The sequence below is a fragment of the Dama dama genome, chromosome 33 (assembly GCF_033118175.1).
Source record: "Dama dama isolate Ldn47 chromosome 33, ASM3311817v1, whole genome shotgun sequence".
Lineage (NCBI taxonomy): Eukaryota > Metazoa > Chordata > Mammalia > Artiodactyla > Cervidae > Dama > Dama dama.
The window spans coordinates 36712273-36735976 of record NC_083713.1 but is presented as its reverse complement, the minus strand read 5'-3'; the positions used below and the strand labels follow the sequence as shown (position 1 = coordinate 36735976).

Here is a 23704-nt window from a genome sequence, read left to right as displayed (position 1 = left end):
ATGCCTTTGTGTCAACGTCTTATGTGAATTACTCTGAATTCTTTCAGTGCTTGAGATCAACAATAGTACTATATGTGTTGTTACCATTTTGGGGCAGTGGACAAGAAATATGTTTTTAATTAAAGATTCTCATATCTCCATTTCCCTCATTTCTCTCATATCTCCATTAATTTGAATTACCTGGAACCTGAGTATCACACAGAAAAACAACAAAAAAAAGGCACAGAAGAAACTATGCAATTTTGAAATGCATAGAGTGTGTATGAAAATTAGAAACCTTCATAGTTCATTCATACTTCTATGAATAGATCATTAAGTTTGACAATTAGGGATAGATATTTAAAGGCAGGTATTTAATTTGTCCCAATTTTTCACTGTTTGCTCTCCATAATTTTTTTGATATTGTTCTGTGTCCCAGTAATTTATTAAGGCACTTATGGCTTTGTACAAGACTGAGTCTATTCACTTCAAAGCATATAGATTTCTTTTAACTGATGAGCATGGAATACCATCCTTCATGCATTCCACAGCACTTGGACTTAATCTTAACCAAGAAGCACTGGCATTTGCTATAACTTTGGTTTTTTGACTCATGCATAAAGTTAATGACTTACTTTTAAAATGTGTTCTTCTGCTTTGGCTTGCTTTTTGGCTCCTCCAACACCTGGTGAGGCTGTTAGCCCCACTATCTGAGGTAAGGGAATCACTGGTTTGTTTTCTTTCTTAAGTTTATTGTTTTTCAACTTCTGTTTCAAATAACGCCTCATGATGTTGTTATAGACCGCTTCTTTGTTGGTGTGATGGCATTCATCAATAATGATGAGAGAAAAGTCTTGAAAGGAAATTAAAATGGTTTATTTGTCCATACTGGCAAGACATAGTGAAAAAGTACCTTTAAGTTAGTAAACTTAGTAGCCAAGTACCTCTCACTTTTTAAAGGAAAATGTAAGTATCCTAGTCACCTGTATATACAGATGTTTGTGCATATTAATCATGAAACTATCCCTGTTATCATCCCCATTTAATAGGTGAGTTTTGGAAAATTTATAGATCTAAAAAGTGTTATGGGATGGATCAAATCCTGACTTATTCCCCAAAACTCTCAGAATTACATTTTTGTTCTTTAATAAAATATTTAAAGTTGGCGAATTTTATCTTCATTCTATTAAATGAAAAATATTATTTAAAAAGGAATAAGTTTACTTTATTTCAACATGGCATTAAATTATTATGATTTTATATACTTCCTTCCCCACCTTGCTCCTACCTTTTCTTCCCATCCCCCACAAAATAGAAAGGACTGTATTTATTCTACAGGGAAGAGGGCATATCTAACAGGATCCACTAAAACTTAAAACGAACTTGTTGGTACTTAGAGATACTGATTTGGAAGTCCAGTAACTGTTTGATTTAATAATGATATACTGATGCAGAATAAAGTGACATACTTAAAAACTTATCCCACTTTTTGTTTACTTCCCCAAGGAAGAAGGTTTTTAATGAAAACTTGAGCAATGGAAGACAATCTAAATCAAAATTATGGAGTGGGAGATTGGGGTTAGCAGATGTAAGCTTTTACATATAGAATGGATAAACAAAAAGGTTGTAGAAGAGAATTATATTCAATATCCTATGATAAACAATGGAAATGAATATTAAAAAATATATATATGTATAAATGAATCATTTTGCGATACAGGATAAATCAATACAACATTGTAAATCAACTACACTTCAATTAAAAATTAATAAAACATAAAAATAATAAACATTTAAATATTTAATCAACCTTTAAAAACTTATTTAATGAATACAGCCCCTGTTACTACTATCAATATTCATACTATTTTACAAAAATAAACATTTCAACCAACCTGACAACTCTACACCATCATCTTCACCTTTTTCTGAGTTTAAAAGGGAGTTTTCAAGGATTTGAGCTGTACTGATAATAACATCATGAGACTTGACAACTTCTGGAAATGTTATTTTCAATTGGGTATCACCACTTAATCTAGTAACATGATACCATTTCTTCAAAAATGGTTCAAACTCTTTGCGGAAGAGCTGTTCAACTAACGGTACCTTTAAAAATGCCAAAGTTAAAAAGAAAGAGAAAGCATTGTCAGACAAAAAGAGTATTGACCAAAGGCCTACTATGTTTGCCAAGCATTATCAGAAATGTTTGCATTATAAGTTAATTAGATGTAACAGCCTATCCATCATTTCATTCATTCACACATTGGTAAGCATTTAGTCAACGTCTTTCATTAGGTGTAGGCATTGTGTCTGAAAGATGTCCTTAAACAAAGATGTTTAAGGTATAGCTGACAACTCTCAGGAACTCTTTCTAGCCAAGCACATGGACCAAGACTCAAGAAAACAAAACAAATGATCACAACACAATGTGACAATTCTTCCACGGAAACAAAGAAAGTGACAGCAAAATGGAAGAAGCAACTTCCATTTTGGAAGGGTTTAGAAAAAATTTTAATCTTGTAAACTGTGGGTTAGTGAAGAGATAAATCGAAATTAAGCCTGAATAAGAAACAAAATTTGAATTTTTAAAACAAAGTCAAGCTATAAAGGGCTATGAACACCAAGAGTATTTTAAATTCAATATAACAGTTCACGGGACCCTTATGGGCTGTAGAGTTGTCTGGGGATCAAGCCAGAGGCAACCTGCCTAAGGAATTGGAGGATGCAGAAAACCAAAGGTAAGAAGGTAAGATATTGCCTAGGAGAACAGGTGGAGGTGAAGGGATGGACTGCTAGACCAGCTCTGGTGGCTGAAAAAGAACAAAATAGCAAGTTCCTTAAAAAAAATAAAAATTTAGTTACTAATGATTCAACAATCCTACTCCTGGGCATATATCCAGAAAAGATGAAAACCCTAATTTGAAAAGATACATGAATCTCAGTGTTCAGAGCAGCACAATTTACAATAGACAAGACATGGAAGCAACCTAAATGTCCATCAACATATGAATGCATAAAAAAGATGTTTTATATATATATATATATGTGTGTGTGTGTGTATATATATATATATATGTATATATATATATAAAATATTACTCAGTCACAAAAAGAAAGCAATAATGCCACATGAAACAACATGGATGGACATAGAGATTATCTTACTAAGTGAACTAAGTCAAAAAGAAAAAGAAAAATATCATATGATATAACTTATACATGTAATCTCTCCTTGGAAGAAAAACTATGACAAAACTTGACAGCATATTAAAAATCTGAGACATCACTTTCCTGAGAGAGGTCTGTTTAGTCAAAGCTACGGTTTTTCCAGTAGTCATGTACAGATGTGAGAGTAGGACCATAAATAAGGTTGAGTGCTGAAGAACTGATGCTTTCAAATTGTGATGCTGAAGAAGATTCTTGAGAGTCTGTTAGACTGCAAGGAGATCAAATCAGTCAATCCTAAAGGAAATCAACCCTGAATATTCATTGGAAGGACTGATGATGAAGCTGAAGCTCCAATACTTTGGCCACCCGATGTACATACTCATTGGAAAAGACCCTGATGCTGGGAAAGACCGAGGGCAGGAGGAGAAGGGGACGTCAGAGGATGAGATGATCAGACAGCATCACTGACTCAATGGACATGAGTGTGAACAAACTCCAGAATACAGTGGAGGACAGAGGAGCATGGCATTGAGGTTGGACATGACTTAGTGACTGAACAACAATACATGAGTAAACTAAGAAAAATACAAATGAACCAAATGTAATCTAATGTAATCAAAAATACAAATGAACTTACTTACACAGTAGAAACAGACTCACAGACACAGAAAACAAACTTATGGGAGTTCCCAGGTAACCTAACGATTAGGATTCTGGCTTTCACTGCCATGGCCCAGGTTCAATCCCGTGTCTGAGAACTGAGACCTGCAAGTCTGGAAATGTTTTGCCCTGAGCCTAGTGCTGAACTGGAGGTGTGCTGTCAATTCTTCAGTCCTGCATTCACAATGCCCAGTGATGTCATTACTCTGCATTCTACCTCAATTTACATTTAGAAATGTCTAGCCTCAGTAACAGCTGAACCTGGTCAAAGTGTTAAGGTTTTGTTGCTCAGTAAAGAACAAAGGAGTTGAGTCTTTGTATGTTGTAGTGACCACTGAAGGTGACTGAGTTGACACCTCAAGGCTCTCACATCACCAGTCATTTAGAACAGCTCGATTACTAGGGAAAGGAATAACTGGGCCCCTGTTGTTTAGTTGTTAAGTTGTATCTATCTCTTAGCAAACTCACAGACTGTGGCCCTCCAGGCCCCTCTGTCCATGGGGTTTCCAAGGCAAGAATACTGGAGTGGATTGCCATTTCCTTCTCCAAGGGATCTTCCCAAACCATGCCATCTTGAAGGTTATATCCTAGGAGAAACTGTACAGTGGAAGCCCAGGAATGTACAGCATGGCAAATAAAGTTGGCAGAAAGAGTTTCAAGGGCAAACATCAAAGAATGAACATTACATTTCTCCTCATGCAATTACCTGATAATGTGGTCAGTGATTACCTTACAGTGGTCTGTAAGATATGTGCTATTCATTTTTTAAAATTTGAGATGAACTCTATGTGGAAAATAAGGGCAGACTGACCCTCTTAGTTGAAGAGAACCAAGGAAGAACACTTCTTTGTATTATTATTTAGTAGAAATGGTGAGGGCTTCTAAGAGTGAATGTAGGAGGGGAAAGGGGGCTAAATGGAGCCCATGAATTCCAAGGAAACAGAGTGAATAAATAACAAAGTTTGGTAAGTGCAAGAATATAACACAGGATTGAAAGAGAAAACTTCATTTAGTTGTTTTTCTCCCTCCAAAGTGAGATCTCTTGTCTGCCTATCTGTCACAAAATCAATTGAGAGATTTGGAGAATGCAGCCCCACTCAAGAACTATTGAATCTAGAGACAGACCATATTTAGGACAGAGTCTTGAAGCCTGCACTTTATGAAGCTTCCAATATGACATTTAAGTCTTTTCAAAAATTTTTAAAAAGAGAACCACAGCTCTTCTTTTTCTTCTACAAAGTCATTTCTGATTCACTTTTATAGGACTATTCTTTTCATTCTACTTATACAAGACAGCGGAAATAATCTAAGAAGGAAGTCAGCAAAAAAGATTCTGAGGAAGTAAAGGAAGATTAAATGTAGTGGAGATTGCATGCTTCAGAGGAGAGAAAGTGAGCTCTGAAAACAAAGACTCCAGCTACTTGCTTATTGTGTGACTTTGGACAAGTCACCTAATCATCTCTATCTCCAATGAACAAAGTCAGGAAAATATCAACCTGTGGTGGAAGTGTTATGAAAAATAAATGAAATAGAGGCTGACATAGTGCCAGTACTCAGAAAACTTCCCTGGTATTTCACCATCTTTTTATCCTAGTAGTAGAGAATGATAGAAGGGAGGACAAGTTCCCTTCAGAAGAAAAGGGTTCAAGTCTCGGCTCTGCTGCAGATGAGTCCTGACAGGCCAATTAAAGCCCAAAGCCTCGGTTTCCTGATTGCTAAAATGGTGATATTTATGGTTACTAAAAACAAGAGCTGTGTGATTTTAATGAGAGATTGTGAAGTGCAACACAACAGTCATTATTATATTAATACACAGCTCTCATTTCCTAGACCATAGATTCCCTGAGGGCAGGCTCCGCATTTGATTTGTCTTTAAATACGCTCATGCTGCTGAATCATTTAAGAATCTCTATACGATGGAGCAGAGAAGGAAATAACAACCCACTCCAGTATTCTTGCCTGGAAAATCCCATGGACAGAGAGCCTGGTAGGCTACAGTCCATGCGGTTGCAAGAGTCAGACATGACTTAGAGACTAAACCACCACCACCATGGTCCGGAGTGGCATAGAAACCTGAGGTTTGGCCCATAAAGGATGGGCTGAGATATTCCAAAGAAGCAGCATATTTTGGTCTACAGAATAAAAAGACATTGTCACAGGAGGTGGCAGGTGTTGGAAATCCTGAGACTCACTTTGGGTGGCACTGACTTCCTCCTGAAGGACACAGAGCCAGATGCAAGCCTGACATGGCTAATTGGGAGGTGTGTGGTCCTGTTGGAGCCTTTTCCTGAGATGTGACAGAGTGCCTGCCAAGACTAATCAAACCCAAATGCTACCCACTTCTGCTGAATCATATGGGGCTGCATTATAGCATCTAGGAACCTGGGATTTCTCTCTCATGATGTTGAAGTCCTAGATAGGAAATAGAAAGTCTGGGAACACAGGTGGTGTTTTCATTTCTCCCTGCATCTGAAGGCGATAACTTTGGAAAGGATAGAGAAAGGGAGACAAAAGTAAACGGTATTAGGAAACAGGATTTCTCCTTTCTAGATGAAGGGTTATAATATTAAAGCCTTGCCATTGGGCCAAATATAGAAAGTAGGTTATGTTGACTTACTGGGTCAGAGATTATCTGATTCAATCGAAAGAATTAAATTACTTTAGAATTCAAAGCAATGGGATAATAAATTAAACAATTATTAGGGAAGATCTAGCAGAGAGATTTCCAGTAATTCCTAGGGAAAAACAAGAGGGAAGCAGATCAGAAATTGGACCCATGACCTTAAATGTCTACAGAGCAATGCAATGGATATGAATAATTAATGAGGATAATTTCACTTTTAAACACGGGTGCAAATGTGAATTCATAAGTATCACCTTGCTCCAATGGGATGAAAGAGTCACAGCCAGAATATAGCACTGAGAGGATGAGGAGTTATACAAAAAGGAAGGTACATGAGATACACACAAAAATATGAGACTTGAAAAGATCAGTCAAGATTAATAACATGAAAAACATAGGTATAAACCTAAGTATTTTCATGTAGGCTCAAAATTAACCTTCAAAAATAACTTGAGAGGTCTAGTTTAACAGATCTTCAAATGAAAACAAGCTGAGACTTCTTAGGTTACGGAAAACTTCAGATGAGTCAGTGGGTGCCAGCATTGGTAACAAAAGGCAAACCCGGCCATGGATCACACGTCACATCTCATCTTTCCTCTACTACCTACAGTATTTTGTCCAACCCTAAACACTGTGTTTTAACAGGGTCTTAGTTAATGTCTGAAAAAATATGAGCTCTTAGGAAGATGAAAAGTCTGGAAACTACATTATATGAAGAACATATAAGAGCACTGGAAGTATTTATCACAGCAAACTAAAAGAAAAATCCCTCTGGAGTCATTTGATGCTTGATGTCTTTTCTTTGTGAAGGGCTATCATAAGGCAGCAAAATTAAGATTCAGCTTACTCTGTATATTACAGAGGAAAGAATGCTAAACAATAAGTGTGGATTACGGAGAAATGGATTTTGATGAATGCAGGTATGTCTTTCTAACAGTGTCAGTTGTTCAAAGAATGGATTGAGCTCTCTCTTGTTAGAAGGAGGACCTTCTTGATATTAGAAGTTACTCAGTGCTTTGGAGGAGGTAATATAACCAAGAGAGAGACAGACAAGGGAAGGAGAGATCTTTGGGAGAGTAAATGAAGGGAATGAGTTTGAGGAAATGCAAGAATGTAAAGACGGTATCAAGAGCATCAGTTTAAGTCGTTTCAAATCCAATTAATTTTGTTCTTTTTTCTGGACCTGGCACTTAAGACGTTATTCATTGGTTAAGGAACTGCAATTTATTAGTTGTTAAGGTGAGGAGGAAGGAAGGGAGAAGGAACTGATATTCACTGAGTCACTCTTAGATTTTAAATAGATTATCTCATTTAAACTTCCAACCCTGTATAGAGTAGTATTATTTTACTCACTTTACAGATGAGGAAATTAAAGTGAGAGAAGTTCATAATTTGCCCAAGATCAAATTACTGGTAGGTAGAAATAGTATTCACACCTAGATTTGTTTTATTCCAAAAGATAATATCCTTAATAAGGAAAATATATGAAAAGCCATGGGAAAAAAATTTTAATGTATCACCATCACCACACACACACACACACACAAACTGCTCTAACAGAGGGCATCTAAGCATGAAGGAACCGTATTTAGGCTTGGGGTGTATATACAAAATGCTTTTGGAGTTACATGATAGAAATCATTAAGATTATGGATTCTGAGTACATTTCTCTAATACTAAAAAGCAGACTACAATTAAAACTTTCAGCATGATAGAAATCCAAAAAATAGAGGAAAGTTACACATATAGTCTATAATTATATTTTCTGTAAAGGAGCAAATGAGAATCTAGTCACCAATGTAATGGGAAAAAGATTGTTTTTGGTCATGGAAACTGTACTCAATTTTACTCCATAAAATGGTAAATATCAATAGCCCCAAGTTACAAACTTATAAATTAATAAACTCTGATATATCTGAATAAAGTTCAACTAGACTTTAAAATGGAGACTTATACCTGTTTATGAAGATAGACTTTAAAAATCCTAAGATAAAAATATTAAAGCAAAACCTCAGTTGCATTGAATGATATACGTGTGTATATATATATATTTTTTTACATATATATAAACTATTTGAAAATTATTTCTCTATTAAACTTGATATAAATCATTCAAATATTCACTTAATTTTCTCTTCATTTTCAAACCAAATTATATATATTCTGAATAAAGAGCACTTGCCACTTTTGACTGAGGGTCAGTGGTTAAAAAGGGCTTCCTAGGTGGTAGCCCAGGTGATGCTAGTGGTAAAAACCCGCCTGCCAATGCAGAAGACACAAGAGACACAGGTTCAACACGACTGAAGTGACTTAGCATGCACACACTCATGTACGGTGGTTAAAGAGACTCTAGAACACAGTGTTTAAGCCTAGATTTCAGTGATATTTTGAGGTCATTTAAGTCCATATGCAATGATAAGTCAGTACTAGTTCACCATAAAGAAAATCTGAGTAAATACATTCTTTATACATCAGTATAAATTAGAGACATTATTAAAAACAGCGACATTACTCTGCCTACAAAGGTCTCTATAGTCAAAGCTATGGTTTTTCCAGTAGTCATGTACAGATGTGAGAGCTAGACAATAAAAATGGCTGAATGCCAAAGAACTGATACTTTTGAACTGTGGTGTTAGAGAAGACTCTTGGACAACAAGGAGATCAAACCAGTCAATCCTAAAGGAAGTCAACACTGAATATTCATTGGAAGGACTGATGCTGAAGTTGAAGCTCCAATCCTTTGGCCACCTGATGCAAAGAGCTGCCTCATTGGAAAAGATCTTGATGCTGGGAAAGATAGAAAGCAGGAGGAGGAGGGGATGACAGAGGACAAGATGGCATCACTGGCTCAATGGACATGAATTTGAGCCACCTCTGGAAGTTGGTGATGAACAGGGAAGCCTGGCGTGCTGCAGTCCATAGGGTTGCAAAGAATCAGACATGACTGAGCAACTGAGCAACAGTACATCAGTTGCAGCTCTTTGATTTAATGTTCTGGTTTAATAAGACAAAAAAATCTACTTTAATGGTTAATAATTTGGATAATAGAGAGAACTGAAAAAAAAGGTTTAAAATAAATTACTCATTCTGACATTTTTCCTAATTAAAACCGTGTGACCCATTGTTACAAACATCACTATACAAATGCTTCAGAAAAAATAATATGAAAATAAACATGTTCTATTTATGCGCTGTCTGAATACCTTATTGACGAGGACCATAACTTTTCCAGGTTCAGATGCTTTTTTCTTCTTGTCCAAGTGATCCTTGGCAATGTAAACGGCCACTCTGGTTTTCCCACTCCCTGTAGGGAGGCATATAATGATGTTCTTCCCCTCCAGGGCAGGCTGGGCCACTTCCAGCTGGTAAGGCCTGAGATTCAGCTCTGGCTCGGGGGATGCTCTTTGAGCCACATTCTCATCATCTGAAGGAGGTTACAAGGAAGAAAACTAAGGAAACAGACAACAAAATAACTAAGGCTAGGAAGCCTGAAATGGAACATGGGCCCCTTGCAGCTTAAATCTCCTTTCATAAGGGGTCCAAACCAATCCATTTTCTGTTTTCTGTACCAAATGGGTGTCAGCTCTTTGTGTTTGCAGGACACAGCCCAAGCACTCTGGAAGTGGCCTAGGACATGGGAATGGAGAGGGAAGGGATTAACAGGATGGAGGACTAGGAGGGGGCAACACAGAGAAGTCTTTTCAGAGAGTGGGCAAAGCCAAGTGGAAATGACTGTGGTGCAGGCTTGGCAGTTGATGATTCTTAATGCCTCAGACTTGCCATTTCTTTGTGGAACCATTCCACCCCACCCAGTTCTCTCACTGGCAAATCAAGAGGGACTGGGAAAGTAGGACTCCTTGTTCTATATTCCCCCTCACTTTTTATTGTGAAGAAATACTAAAGCTGATGCCACTTTCCTTCATGTGAAAAACTTTACCTGACAAACCAAATACCAAAAAGCATATCTATCTGTCTATCTATCTTCTATCTGTAGATCTTCTATCTCAAATACCTAAAACTGGTTCCCCCAATCTAAGTTTTGCCATTTAAGGCAATCAGATTAAACAGAAGCTGTATTTAGGGAAAAGGTGCTAGTCTTTTCCATGCTAGCCTTCACTCTGTAAGTGTGCAGTGAAAGATGAAAAATAATTTTGTTGGTTCATAACTGGATTGCGACTAATTTTGCTATTTAGCTTCGAATGTGATTTTTATCACTTTCTTATAGGTATGTCTCCACATATTCATGTTTTCTTGAAACTCAAAGCATAATACATTAAAAATATTTTCAGCTAGCGTAGATCTCTACATTTAAAATACTGATAAAATACATACTAACATACATTAATTTTATAAACATTAGAATAAAATCATTATAATATATCTTGGTTTAAGTATATGTTTTTTAGAAGTGACCGAGTTTATCTACATTAGTCAGGGGAAAAGATCTAAAAATGTATAACTTATCATGTGGAATGCAGTAAAACAAATATTGTATCAATTTAAAAGCCCATCTTTTGCTTTATGTAATCACAAGAAAAAAACGAAATGACAGCACTTATCAGTATTTCATTACACATGAGGTAAGCATTCTCTTTCTTATCAATGAGTGCAATAAAATTAAACTAACAAAATCCCATTAACTTCAAAAAAAGTTGCTGATTGTTCCATTTCAGCAACTGGATGATTCTGTTTAACTGGGTTTTAACTTGCTGTGATAGCACTATCTGAACAGGTAGGAAAATTCACACCAAATACCACTTAGGAAGAGTCATCTACTAACCTGGCAGGAAATTTGCCTTCTGTATGGATGAGTAAACATATACGCAATACATTTACGTTATCATTGGCTCATCTGCTGATTCATTTATTAGGATTGTCAGGAAGAACTCATTCAAGATCAGCAGCTTTTAAAAACACACATTGACAAGCTTTCTCACCTCGCTTGTCTTTGAGCTCTATAGCAATTATAATAACCCATCCTCTATTATATTTACAGAAGATTCAAGCTGACTTAAGAATATCACGGTGCTGTGCTCAGTCGTGTCTGACTCTGCGACCCCATGGACTGTAGACCGCCAGGATCCTCTGCCCATGGAATTTTCCAGGCAAAAATACTGGAGTGGGTTGTCACTTCCTACTCCAGACGACCTTCCTGACTAAGGGATCTAAACCACGTCTCTTGTGACTTCTGCATTGGCAGGGGGGCTCTTTACCACTAGCGCCACCTGGGAAGCCCAGATAGCTCAATATCATCCATATTTTTTTGAGTCAAGTCTAGGAAACTTGATTGGTAGCCTCAAGTTTAAAAGAGAGGCACAGAGTGAATATGGAAAAAAAAAATCAGAGTTGGATTCATTGTGAGGATAGCATCCAAAGAAAAAGAGCTGGGTGAGTGCTAAATATTCAGCCTGATTCTTGCCTTATCACATCCTCTGACACAGGAATGGAAGAATACATCCACATACGCAATGAAAAGAGAATTTTCTCTTCTCTGTCACCAGAAGGAGAGAATTGGGCTGGTGTCAGGGAGCCAGGAGCCAATTTCCTTTATATAAAAAAAATGTTTGGGTTTTGTTTGTTTGTTGTGTGCTTCTTTTTGGCTCTCTTCAAAAAAGCAAAATTAATTAAATGCAATAACAAAAGTGGTATTTAAAATATGCACAGGCTTTGAATAATATTGTGCCCATCCTCTACAATAAGTATTTATCGAAGACCTTAAAATTATACTATACCATACAAATGGTCAAAAAAATGAAATCAAATAAGGTTTAAATAATAACATTCTATTGAAACTACACCATGTGGCAAATTTCATTCTCACATTGATTTTTGACAGCTGAGTTATTCTTGGAGAGAAAAGGTCTGTCACTGCATGTGTTTGAAAATGACAAAGTATTCCTTTACCTATAGTATGTAACCTCAGAAAAATATACCATTCCAGCTGGACAAATATTAATAGATATTACCTCAAAATAGTAAGGAAACACTTTCTACATATCAGGCCAATGTGCATTGCCAAAAACATTGCCACTTTGTAAGAAGCAGTATATCTCTCTGAGAATGGGGAACAGAAAAACAAAAAAGCCTCTCACGGTATAATTAAAATATTTAAACTTCAAAAGTACCACTAATTATGCTTTACTATGGCATAATAATACTATGAAGGAACATAATGTCACATCCACGATTCTTATGCCTCATAATGTAACCTCTAAATGTGGACAAAGGGCGTGTGGAATAGGGTCCCTTTGATGTCAACCTCAGAAATTAAAACATAATCCCAAACACTGCAATGCTTTCAGTGAATCAATGCATGTTTAACAATTTGCAGTTTACATAAACCTATCTTAAACTGATTTGTATGTCAACTTATAGCATGCACATGAAAGAAAGGAATTTCATAATTTTATGATTTCAGAATTTTGCCATCTACTATGCAATCTTCCACTAGGCTTTATTCCTAAGCACTAACCATCCAGAACTCCAATGAGTTGCCCTTTAAAAATATGTTTGTCTTCAAATGTATTTGCCTTTGGAAATGTATTTGCTTTTTAAAAGTAGGTTGCATTAGATTTATCATGACTTTCATGCCATGTTGAAGACTGAAAATCAGTAAATAGTTGCATTTGCTAACAGTGCTAAGCAGACAAAATGCCCTGCACATAGAGGATATCTATTAGATGGTTATTAAGTGAATGAATATTGTAGAAAAGCCCTTACTCAGGCAAACAAAAATTAGGAGAAGGTCCAGAAGCTTAAAGCAATCATAAAGATGTTAAATATTAGCTAGAGTGTATTTTGAGTTCTAGTATCAATAGCATTTAATAAAAATGTTAATTATTAAATTTAACAGTTGTATAACAAGCACAGAAAAAACAAATAAAAGCCACAGAAGTATGCACATGCCAAGAACTTAATATTAACACTGACTAAATTGAATGGAAAATTAATTAACCCTTTTTAATTAACATTAAAGTTATGACTGACATTTGGTGAATTGAGTTTCCTCAAATCAACTTGTTCTAAGTTATTTGGGGGCTATTAAGAGACAAGAGCATTTAAATAAAAGAGGTGGTACGTTTCCTTTGGGAAAGCTTTTAGGGCAGATGGCTATCTTTATGTAAACTATTTTGCCCTTTTAGGCCTATTGTAGATGTAAATTTCTATAATCCTTCAGACAATGCAGGGTAATATGAAGTACACAATATTTTCTAAGTGTTTTCTATAACTCAGTCACAGAACGAATGAAGAATAGTTTCTTAATTTGCTATTTTGCTGCTGCTTCTTTGCTGGCCATATTGCAAAACACTGATTTTTGTTTGCACTAATTTGTTCATTTTAATTATAAAATATTTCAAACACACAAATATTAGAAAGACATGAAAGGGCCCATCACCCATTCTTAATGTTAACATTTCACCTCAGTAGTAAAAATGGAAATGTACATTCAAAGGACAGAAAGAAAAGATATGAAATGGATCAGACTGACCAAAGTTAGGGTGTCTGATAACAGGAAGTCTTGCTAAAGACTTTGGAGATTGGGAAGAGGCCCTCTTATTTACTGTGTGTGTGTGCTCAGTTGCTAATTGTGTCTGACTCTTTGTGACTCTATGGACTGTAAGCCTTCCAGGCTCCTCTGTCCATGGGATTTTCCAGGCAAGAATACAGGAGTAGGTTGCCATTTCCTTCTCCAGGAGATATTCCTGACCCAGGGGTTGAACCCACATCTCTTGCTTGGCAGGTGGACTCTACCACTGCACTACCTGGGAAGTGGGTGGGATATTAAACTGATACAAAGAACAATTTGGGAAATATCTAGTAAATTTCTCATTTAGTGATGAAAATATTTTGCAAACTCAATTAAAGGATGTTTATAAATATTGAAATTCTTTTAACTATATGTGTATATTCTAATGCTTAAGAGGGACTCATTAAATGCCATTAACTATAGTCATACTCATCTCAATATTACTTTTATTTATAATGTATTTTAATTTTTTAAATGCAGGGGTCAGAAATAAATGTATAAAATTGAGTATATAATTTAAAAGCAGTCAAATTAATCAAAACAGATCACATAAATAAAATAGATTACATGGTTCTATGCCAGACCAAAAAGCTATGTACTGGATCAAAATTAGAGACCTTGAGTTTAAGACTTGTAAGTTGTACTTTTCAAGAAAGTGAATGGCAAAGTTCCAAAACTATTTCAACTGTAGAAAAGAATTGCTTTAATTGCATAAATACATTAGGGAGGGTATGAACAGCCCCCATGCGTTCCACTATATGGTGTCTTATTTCACACTTTTTAAGGTTTACACAACAGTTAGGCAGTACCTGAATCACTTCCCATGGTGCCTGAATCACTGCCCATGTTGCTGTTATGTCCAAGACTTTCATCTAAGCAGCTGACACTTCCTTCTGCCAAACTTGTGTCTGATTCTGCAAAGGAAAACATTTTAAAATATTTTAAAAATATTTCTGAGAATAAACGTATTTTAACTGCACACCTCTACAGCACACAGTACATACAGTTCAATGCAAGTGGAAAAGGTACATCTAGACAATCACAAATAAAAGGTAAGAGTTTCTGGCAAGCAATGTTTAAAAACTCCACTATGAATGAGCAGCTGTCGGGGACTGAATCAAATACATGTATTTACCTACTTAAAGTACCATACATCCAATATGAGGGCTCGTGTAAATTTGTAAGGAGTAACGACTTTTGTTGTCCCCCTTTGTGTAAATTTTGTCCAAAAAAATATCTGAGCCTGATATTATCACTTAAACATAAGCACTATGTTTAAACCATTGAGTCATCTGCATGTAAAATGGTAGAGAATTAATGTTATAGAAAAATTAATGAATTAATGAAGAACATGGTTCTACTGATAAGTTATGAAAACAGCAACTGGGTGATACACATAACTAAAATCTCACAAAGAATTTACTCAGACTATCAGGAAAGCCTGACATTGCAGGGGCACTAGAAGCTTACATGAGGTTGGAAATTACTTTTTTCTTTCTTATAATTAAACTAAGCTTCCATCAAGGATGACAATAAATACAAGTGGCAAGGGCACATTTCACTTACTAATCCTGATTGTTTCTTTTTTTCTTTTCAATACTCAGCATCAATTCATTTTGAAAAACCTCCCTTCCCACAATGGAAGGCTTCCCTCCTTACAGTTCATTTCCAAGGATTTATGCAATCCCATCCGCAAGGATCAGAACTATTGCTAAACTGGTAAAAATAAATGAAAGATGGTTACAGATGTTGGTTTTGGAATTAAAAGACTTGTGAAATTTGCTGTTGGCAATGCTATGAGCCTAACTTCCTTCCCCTTGTTTAAAATTGGGCTAGTAGAGGTACAAGCTATTATGTATAAAATAAGCTACAAGAATATATTGTAGAACACAAGAAATATAGCCAATATTTTATAGTAACTATAAATGGAGTATAACCTTTAAAAATTGTGTACACCTGTAACCTATATAAGGTTGGTGGCCATAGTGGTAAAGAACTGCCTGCCAATGCAGGAGATGCAGGTTTGGTCCTTGGGTCAGGAAGATCCCCTGGAGGAGGGCATGACAACCCACTCCAGTTTTCTTGCTTAGAGAATCCCCATGAGCAGAGGAGCCTGGTGGGCTATAGACCACAGGGTTGTAAAGAGTCGGACACAACTGAAGCGACTTAGCACACATGTAACCCATATAAATATTGTACATCAACTATACTTCAATAAAATAAAAAATAAAATGAAGCCAGCACAATTTACTTCACAGTATTTGACAACCATGTAGTAATGTTAGGTACAACAAGTTCTTTGCATATACTTGTTGGTGATTGAAAAATGAAATAAAATTCAAGTAGTTGGTGGATTACTAAGGCAAGAGCATCATTTAAAAATATTTGGGGAATTCCCTGGTGGTCCAGTGTGTAGGACTCAGCGCTTTCACTGCCAGGGCCTGGGATTCAATCCCTAGTCAGGGAACTATCAAGCCAGGCAGTGTGGTCTAAAATGAATAAATAAACAATAAATAATAAACCATCTTTAAAATTAATATTTCATAATATTTATACTTGTGAGATTATTATTTTATGCTAGAGATCTCACATGCACTAATTAAATTATATTAAAGTAAGATTACACTAAGTAAGGGCTTCCTAGGTGGTGCTTGTGGTAAAGAACCTGCCTGCAAATGCAGGAGACACAAGAGATGTGGGTTTGATCCCCTTATGCGGGTCGGGAAGATCCCCTGGTGGAAGGAATGGCAACCCACTCCAGTATTCTTGCCCGGAGAATCCCATAGACAGAGGAGCCTGGCGGGCTATAGTCCATAGCATTGCAAAGAGTCAGACAAGACTGAGCATGAATGCACCACGAAGCTAAGTAAAACTAGCCTGAATGTCACATACTTAAACTGGAATTAGAAGCAGGTGATAAAGAGACATGGTATGTTATCAATAAAACATGTCTAAACATGGACAATATATAACTCCTCAAAACTACAGTATCTTCTTTTTCTTTAACCAGTTATTTCTTTTTTTAAGTCTGGTGTGTTGAAGTATAATTTCCATCCTGTAAAAATCACTCTTTTTAGGTGGTAAGTTTGATGAGTTTAACCTCAAAATTTGTCCTCAAACCCCTTCATTGTCACTTCCCTGCTGCTGTCCCCTAGCAATCACTGAGTTGGTTTGTCCCTGTGTTTTGTCTTTTTCAGAATGTCATATTAATGAATTGAGGCAGTAGGTAGCCTTTATGTTTGGCTTCATTAATTTAGAATAAGACCTTCAAGATGCATTGCATTCACATTGTTATTTATATCAGCAATTTGTTCCTTTTTATTGCCGACTACTATTCCATTGAGCATCTGTGAAGTGTGGCTGTGACATCTCCCTTCCAACTTGGATAAGCCTAGTGAGCTTGGGAAACGTAATGGAATTACAGCCAATACCAATTAAATATATGAGATAGCTTTCTTAAAAGTTAGAAGAAAGCAGATAAGAAATTTATAAAAAAAAATTCTCAGTGGACTTGCATACTGTTTAAGTATATTAGCACAACACAAATATACTCATGTGAAAATACTGTGCTTATCAGTTGTCATAGATTAGCTCTGAAACTCAGATTTGAGGAATCCCTTATGATCACACGGGAAAACCTGTATATCTCACTGAGAGATTTTAAATATGGCACTTTGCAATTCCCAGAGGTATGCCTTGTTAGGAGCTCAGAGGCGAGTGTGGGATAGAACTGTCAAGTAGAAGAGCGTTTTGGGCAGATGTACTGATGAAAGAGAATATGAGTTGTAAGGAAAAGGCAAGGTGTAAAATGAGGTGGGGAAAATGTCATCGCAAGGATAATTCTAGATCTAGAAAGATAAATCAAGATTTTTAAGGCAAAAAAAGTGAATTTTGACATGCATTTTACTTGTTTTAAATTTGGTATAGAGAACTGAAGACAATGCCAAAAACACTGAAAAATACTAACAAATATTATCTAAAATGAAACACTGTATCTTTAAGTTTTTCACTAAGTATAATCTAGATAAAAATTATACTTGATTTTCATTTCATTTTCTAATCACTAGCAGTTAAACCATTATCTTAAACTTACTCCATGTATATGTAAAGTCAGGATTTTCCCCAAGCTTTGTTGTAGCATATATAAGGTTTGAGAGAGCTGCTTAATGCAACATGCACAAATAATGTACGACTATTAAAGAAAAATACTACTAAAATAGGATATTATTAATTAAGTTCATTACCTGGATTATTTTGGTTCAGCAAACAAACCCACAATGTGTCAGAGGACACTGAACTCAGTGCTTATACAGACGTAAATGGTATTTTAAGCTCTCAGCATCCTCTGTGGTAGATACCTATTATCACCTCAGTTTCATAGGTGAGAAACCAAGTCTCAGAGAGGTTAAATGATTTATCTACATCACACAGCTAGAATGGAACAGAGCTGGGAATCTCATTTTTTGAATCCAAGTCTAATATTCCAGTGTTTTTTGCCCAATGCCAAGCATGCCAATGATCTGTTAAAAACTTTGTAAACAAGTGAACAATACTATATCCATAGAGTTAACTGGAAAAAAAAATTTTTTTAAGCATACAAACATTTGCATTATAATGTCAATTTTTCTAACAATCTTGAAGTAGCTTATCTTGCCAGGGAAAAAAGTTAGAGATTATTTTATTGTGCTAACTAACATTTCTGATTTCATCCACAAACTTTCATTTACTTTACTTTTAAACATCCACACTGTCTTTTTAAAAAATTTTATATAGGAGTACAGGTGATTAAACATCCACACTAAATTCTAAATATTCTCTGCACACAAATAAAAGAGGAACATTTCTATACTTCTTGGAGAAAATTAATTGCGGTAATTCTGCTAGACATCACAATTAAAATGAAAGTGAACACAGAGAGGTCTTTATCTTTGTCATTTTAAGGATATATAAATCTCCAGTTTTTCAACACAAAAATAATTTTGTTTCCTCAGCAGCAATTTCTTATGCATTTGATATATTTTTTCTTTCATAGAAACAGAAGTACTAAAGGAAATAACTCTAATAATTAAAGAAAATATTTTGTTCCTTGATAACATTGAGAATGCTTTCTCCAGAGATTTTCTTCATGCATTTACCTAAAAAAATCATATAACACACACATACGCACACCAAAAAGTCAGATCAAAAAAGTGTTATATAATGAAAAAATTAAACCAACCTATTGAATTTATAAACCAAGAGTTCCTGCAGTTGATTATATAGGATTATCATGTGTCATTCTTTGTACTTTTCACAGTATCAATCTGGATTTATGTCCTAATGACTAAAGTCATGTGTCTATGATTTTAAAATAGCTCAGATAAATAGTCAATTGGAGACTGGGCGTTCCCATGAAAAGAACATGTGCTGTGGAGTCAAACAAATTAGTCTCCAGATCTGAGCTCAGCCACTGCGAACAAGTAACTTACCCTTTTTACCTTTTTAAAATATAGACAGCAATTTCTACTTTCTCCTTTATTGTGAGAATGATTCTGTTAGATCAAATAAATAAATCTTTAAGGGAAAGAAATCTTAAATTCTCATGAAGGGGCTGTTTACATGAGCTTTGAATATTACAGTTAGATTATATAACAAGTTTAATTAATTTTTAGATAGGTGTCATTTCCTTTAGGAAAAATATCAAAGGCAGCTATGAAATGGATTAGAATATGTTGGTAATTTCTGTTTAAAGAAAAGCAGTTATTCCTATGAAACTGCTGAAATGAAGAAAAACAATATTCTGTTAAAAGATAGGGTTTTCGATAATAATTTTGTAAACAACACAATAAAGAACAGCTTTTCTTATAATAATATTGTCTAAGACCAGTCTATAAAACATGGGAGAAAAAAAAAAAACAAACTGTCTCATTTTACAATCACATCTTGAATAGTTTACTAATAAGGCAGAAATACTAACCTGAATCTGAGAAATTATATATTTAATATCCTACGGAACTTTAAATACTTTAAAATATTTTTATACCATTTAGAAGCCAAAAAAAATTTTTTTTTAAATATCAAATGAAAAAAAAGCCTCCTCCTTGAAGGCCTTTTTAGATCTATTTCAATGTAAAGTATGCCCTCTGCTGGAAAAATGCTATATTAACAATGAGCTGATAAATACATTGTTTATTCAACCTAAGAACTGAGCTTTATTAGGTAAAACACCAATTGGTGCTTACTTCCATCCCTACCAGGTGGCGTTCCTCCTAATTTCAGCTTAAAATGCGTTTATAACTTCATAGAAGATTCCTCCTTTCTTACCCCTTGCCTCAGCCTTTCCTTCTCTTTGCTGGAAAGTGGTTTTTGCATCGCATTAGGAAGGGGGCCAGAGCCTCAGAGCTACTGAGAAAGGGCACCAGCAAAACCTACGGTTCTCCTGAGAGGCAGTGCTTATAAAGTATGCAAATAGTCTGATTTCACTTGCTGGGTAATGGTATATCTATTCTAGTTCTGACCTCTCGATGCATATTAGTTTCACTTCTTCAACTATCCCCTCCTTCCCTCTAGTTGCATAATCCCCAAAGTCTGGAACAGCAAAGATCATCCCAAAGCTTCACACGCATGTGTATGTATGTGCGCTCACGCAGGACTCAGGCTCGTTACTAGTGCGCTTACTGTCATACTACTAATAATACCAATCTCCTTTTCTTTTGAAATAACTATCTTTTCTGAAAGGAGATAGATGACTTTTATTTTCAGCTCTATGTATATGGATTTGTGCGTGCGTGTGCGCGCACACACACACACGCTTACATTTTGGTCTGTCAGATTCTGCTCTCTGTGCCAGGGAACATGTGTTCCCGCAGAATGGAGAGAAGCCACCTCCACCCACCTTGCATATTCTCTCCTGGATCCAAGCTTCTAGGAAATGAGTTCCCCAAAGGAAAAAAAAAAAATCTCCTAGAGCCACAGGCCCACATGGCTATCCACTGAGCGCCTCTGCTCCTGTTTATAGAATTCACTCTGCTGAAATGTTTCAGCCAGAATTAAATTAGAATTGTGTATATTGATGTTGGCTTAAATTGTGTCATCTGTGCCCTTTAGCCTCTGGACTTGAGCCTTAAAGAGAAAGATAGTGATTCAAGTACAGGGTTGTAGGGATAGTCATACCCACGAGAGTGCCCCATTCATTCACTGCTTGTCAGTAACAGGTAAAAAGTCTGAGAGCAGACTCCGTTATGAGTGATAAGCATAATGACCACATGGGAAGTAAGCCTTGGCAATGTAGAGTGTAGGAATGCATGCAAGATAGATGAGAAGTGGAAACCTCTTTGGTTGGTAGGTACCCTTCAGGAAAAGTTATTCAAGTTACGTGGATCTGAGGAGTATGGAGAGAAGTGCATTTAAAGGTATCCTGGTAGGGACTTTCCTGGAGGTCCAGTGGTTAAGATGTTGCCTTCTAATGCAGGGGGTGAGGGTTTGATCCCTGGTTGGGGAGCTAAGATTCCACCTGCCTCGTGGCCAAAAAAACCAAAAACATAAAACATAAGCAATACTATAACAAATTCAATAAAGACTTTAAAGATGGTTCACATAAAAAAAAATTCTTTAAAATGATAAATAAAGGTAAATCCTGGTAAATATTCAGTAGTAGCTTTTGGGGAAGAAAAAAAAAAGGGACAATTTAAAAGTGCTTGCCACATTGATTTGACGACTTGATTTGTAAGTTCTATTTGATCTAATTTAATAAGACAAAGATCTAGTTCAAAAATAAAATAAAAGTGCTTGCCAACATTGATGGTGTTCATATTCCCCACCATGGCTGATTTCAAGCTACCAGCATGATGTCACCCAGTGGAGCTGGGAAGAGATGTACACGCTGGGCTCCTGCAAGCCAGAAGGAACCCGTTCCAGCACCCTGATGGATAAATCCTTGTAACAAAACACTCTCCTACAAACACCATCTGAAATCATCACACATGCTTTGGGCTAATATTCCATAACTGTCCAAATGATAAACATTTAAGAGGGTTTTTTTTTTTTTTTGCCTCAGGACAAATCTTTGTAAAAATCATAGTAAAAGAAACCTGTTAACTTTCATTGATCCTAGAAATCTTACCACCCAGCCCCTCCTTCATAAATGCTCCTCTGGAATCCAACTGTTTCCCTACCCACATTTTTCACAGAATTTTGCTATGTTTATTATTAATACAATTTAATTTCCTTGTGTTTAATGTGTGGGAGCGTGCTCAGCCACTCGGTCATGGCCGATTCTCTGCGACCCCATGGACTGTATAACCCACTGGACTCTTCTGCCCATGTGTTAATTATACCTGGATGAATTTTTATAGACTTTGTTTTTTTTAGCAGCTTTAGGTGTGTAGCAAAATTGAGTAGAAGGTAGAGAGATTAGGTATAACCTCCTCCACTATGAATACCCCCTAAAGCACATTTTGAGCTTGCTTTATACGTGCACTTTTGCTTATGCTATCCATACAATGGAAAGTGTCGGCTGCCACTTCTGTTTACAAATCCAACACAGGACCTTCAAAGCGCAGATGAACTGCCTTCCATTCCTCCTCTGTGGTAAGTCTTCCCAGGCTTTTCCTCTTATCCTTAACATATTCTCTTTTCCTAAAGACAGATTACTGTCTGTGTTTAGGGGCATGAAACTTGTTTTCTTGAACTGGATTATAAACTCCCTAAGGGTGAGGACAGTACCCTAGTGCTTGGCCAGAACATATTCTCAGCTTCTAGTCCTATTCAAATAGAGAAGATAACGTCTAAAGATCAAATTAAAATCACCACATTTGTTGAAACTTTGCTGAAAAAACTTTAAGCTTGTAGCCATATAAAAATCATGAAAATAAATCCAACATGTATTAGCTGCACACAGAGAGGTTTCTTTCCATCAAAATACTTACATTCTCACTCCTGAGATACGAACAGTATTCCTCCTAGAACTATTATGCGATTGGGGGTCGTATAACTAACCTAGATGTCTCTCGGTGGGTTTCAAATAAAACACAATCCTAGATTTTCTTTTAACAAACATAAAATAGCACTTGTAACAAACTCTCTCTAAGTCAAAATAATATTTGCCTCTTGGATTTCTGTACTAGTATTTCTAGTTCTCAATAATTAATATAACTAAATTTAGAAGAGGTAGAGATGTAAAGGAGAGCTATCTAAATTCAGAGCAATTCCATAATAGTATGGGTGATCTCTCACAGTATTATTGAAGACTGCTGTATCAATTATCTTTCCCACTAAGCTCTCAAGTGCTATGTGGTATGTATTTCTAGAGATTCTAAAAATCTCTAAATTTCTAGAGGTTAGTACTATAGAACATTATTCTGGTCCGCAAGTGCAAGGATAAATTTTGTGGCATTTTTACAGAGATTACTATAGATCAAGTCTAAGATTGGACTTTGGTCTATAAAAAGGCAAAACAAAACAACAACAAAAAGAATGCTCTAACAGATTGGGCCAGAAAGAAGGAGGCTGTTTTATAAAGGTCAATTTTTAAACCCCTCCTACAGAACATGATCTATGCAAAATATATCCACAATATATTCCAAAGCATAATGTCACCGGATAAACCTAAGGAGTGGAACATATGGGGGAATATGAAAAAGAAGGTATTAAAGTCTGAAAACAAGCAGGTTGGTAAGCTCATTAGCTGGGGTGGAATTTTAAAATCCTCACGTGAACGAATATATAAATCAAAATATACACATGCACTCACAGTCATGCGCACCGTG

The 23704-nt window shown here is 36.0% G+C and overlaps 1 protein-coding gene across 1 annotated transcript in view; it reads right to left on the bottom strand.

The window, feature by feature from the left end:
* Positions 1-23704, bottom strand: part of IFIH1 (interferon induced with helicase C domain 1) — a 55942-nt gene that overhangs the window by 14045 nt on the left and 18193 nt on the right. Inside the window, exons 4-7 of the mRNA XM_061135485.1 lie at positions 14768-14872; positions 9634-9854; positions 1875-2085; positions 615-832 (exon numbers count right to left, since the gene is read on the bottom strand). Coding sequence (XP_060991468.1) covers positions 615-832; positions 1875-2085; positions 9634-9854; positions 14768-14872 — 755 coding nt within the window. The remainder of the gene's footprint in view (positions 1-614; positions 833-1874; positions 2086-9633; positions 9855-14767; positions 14873-23704) is intronic.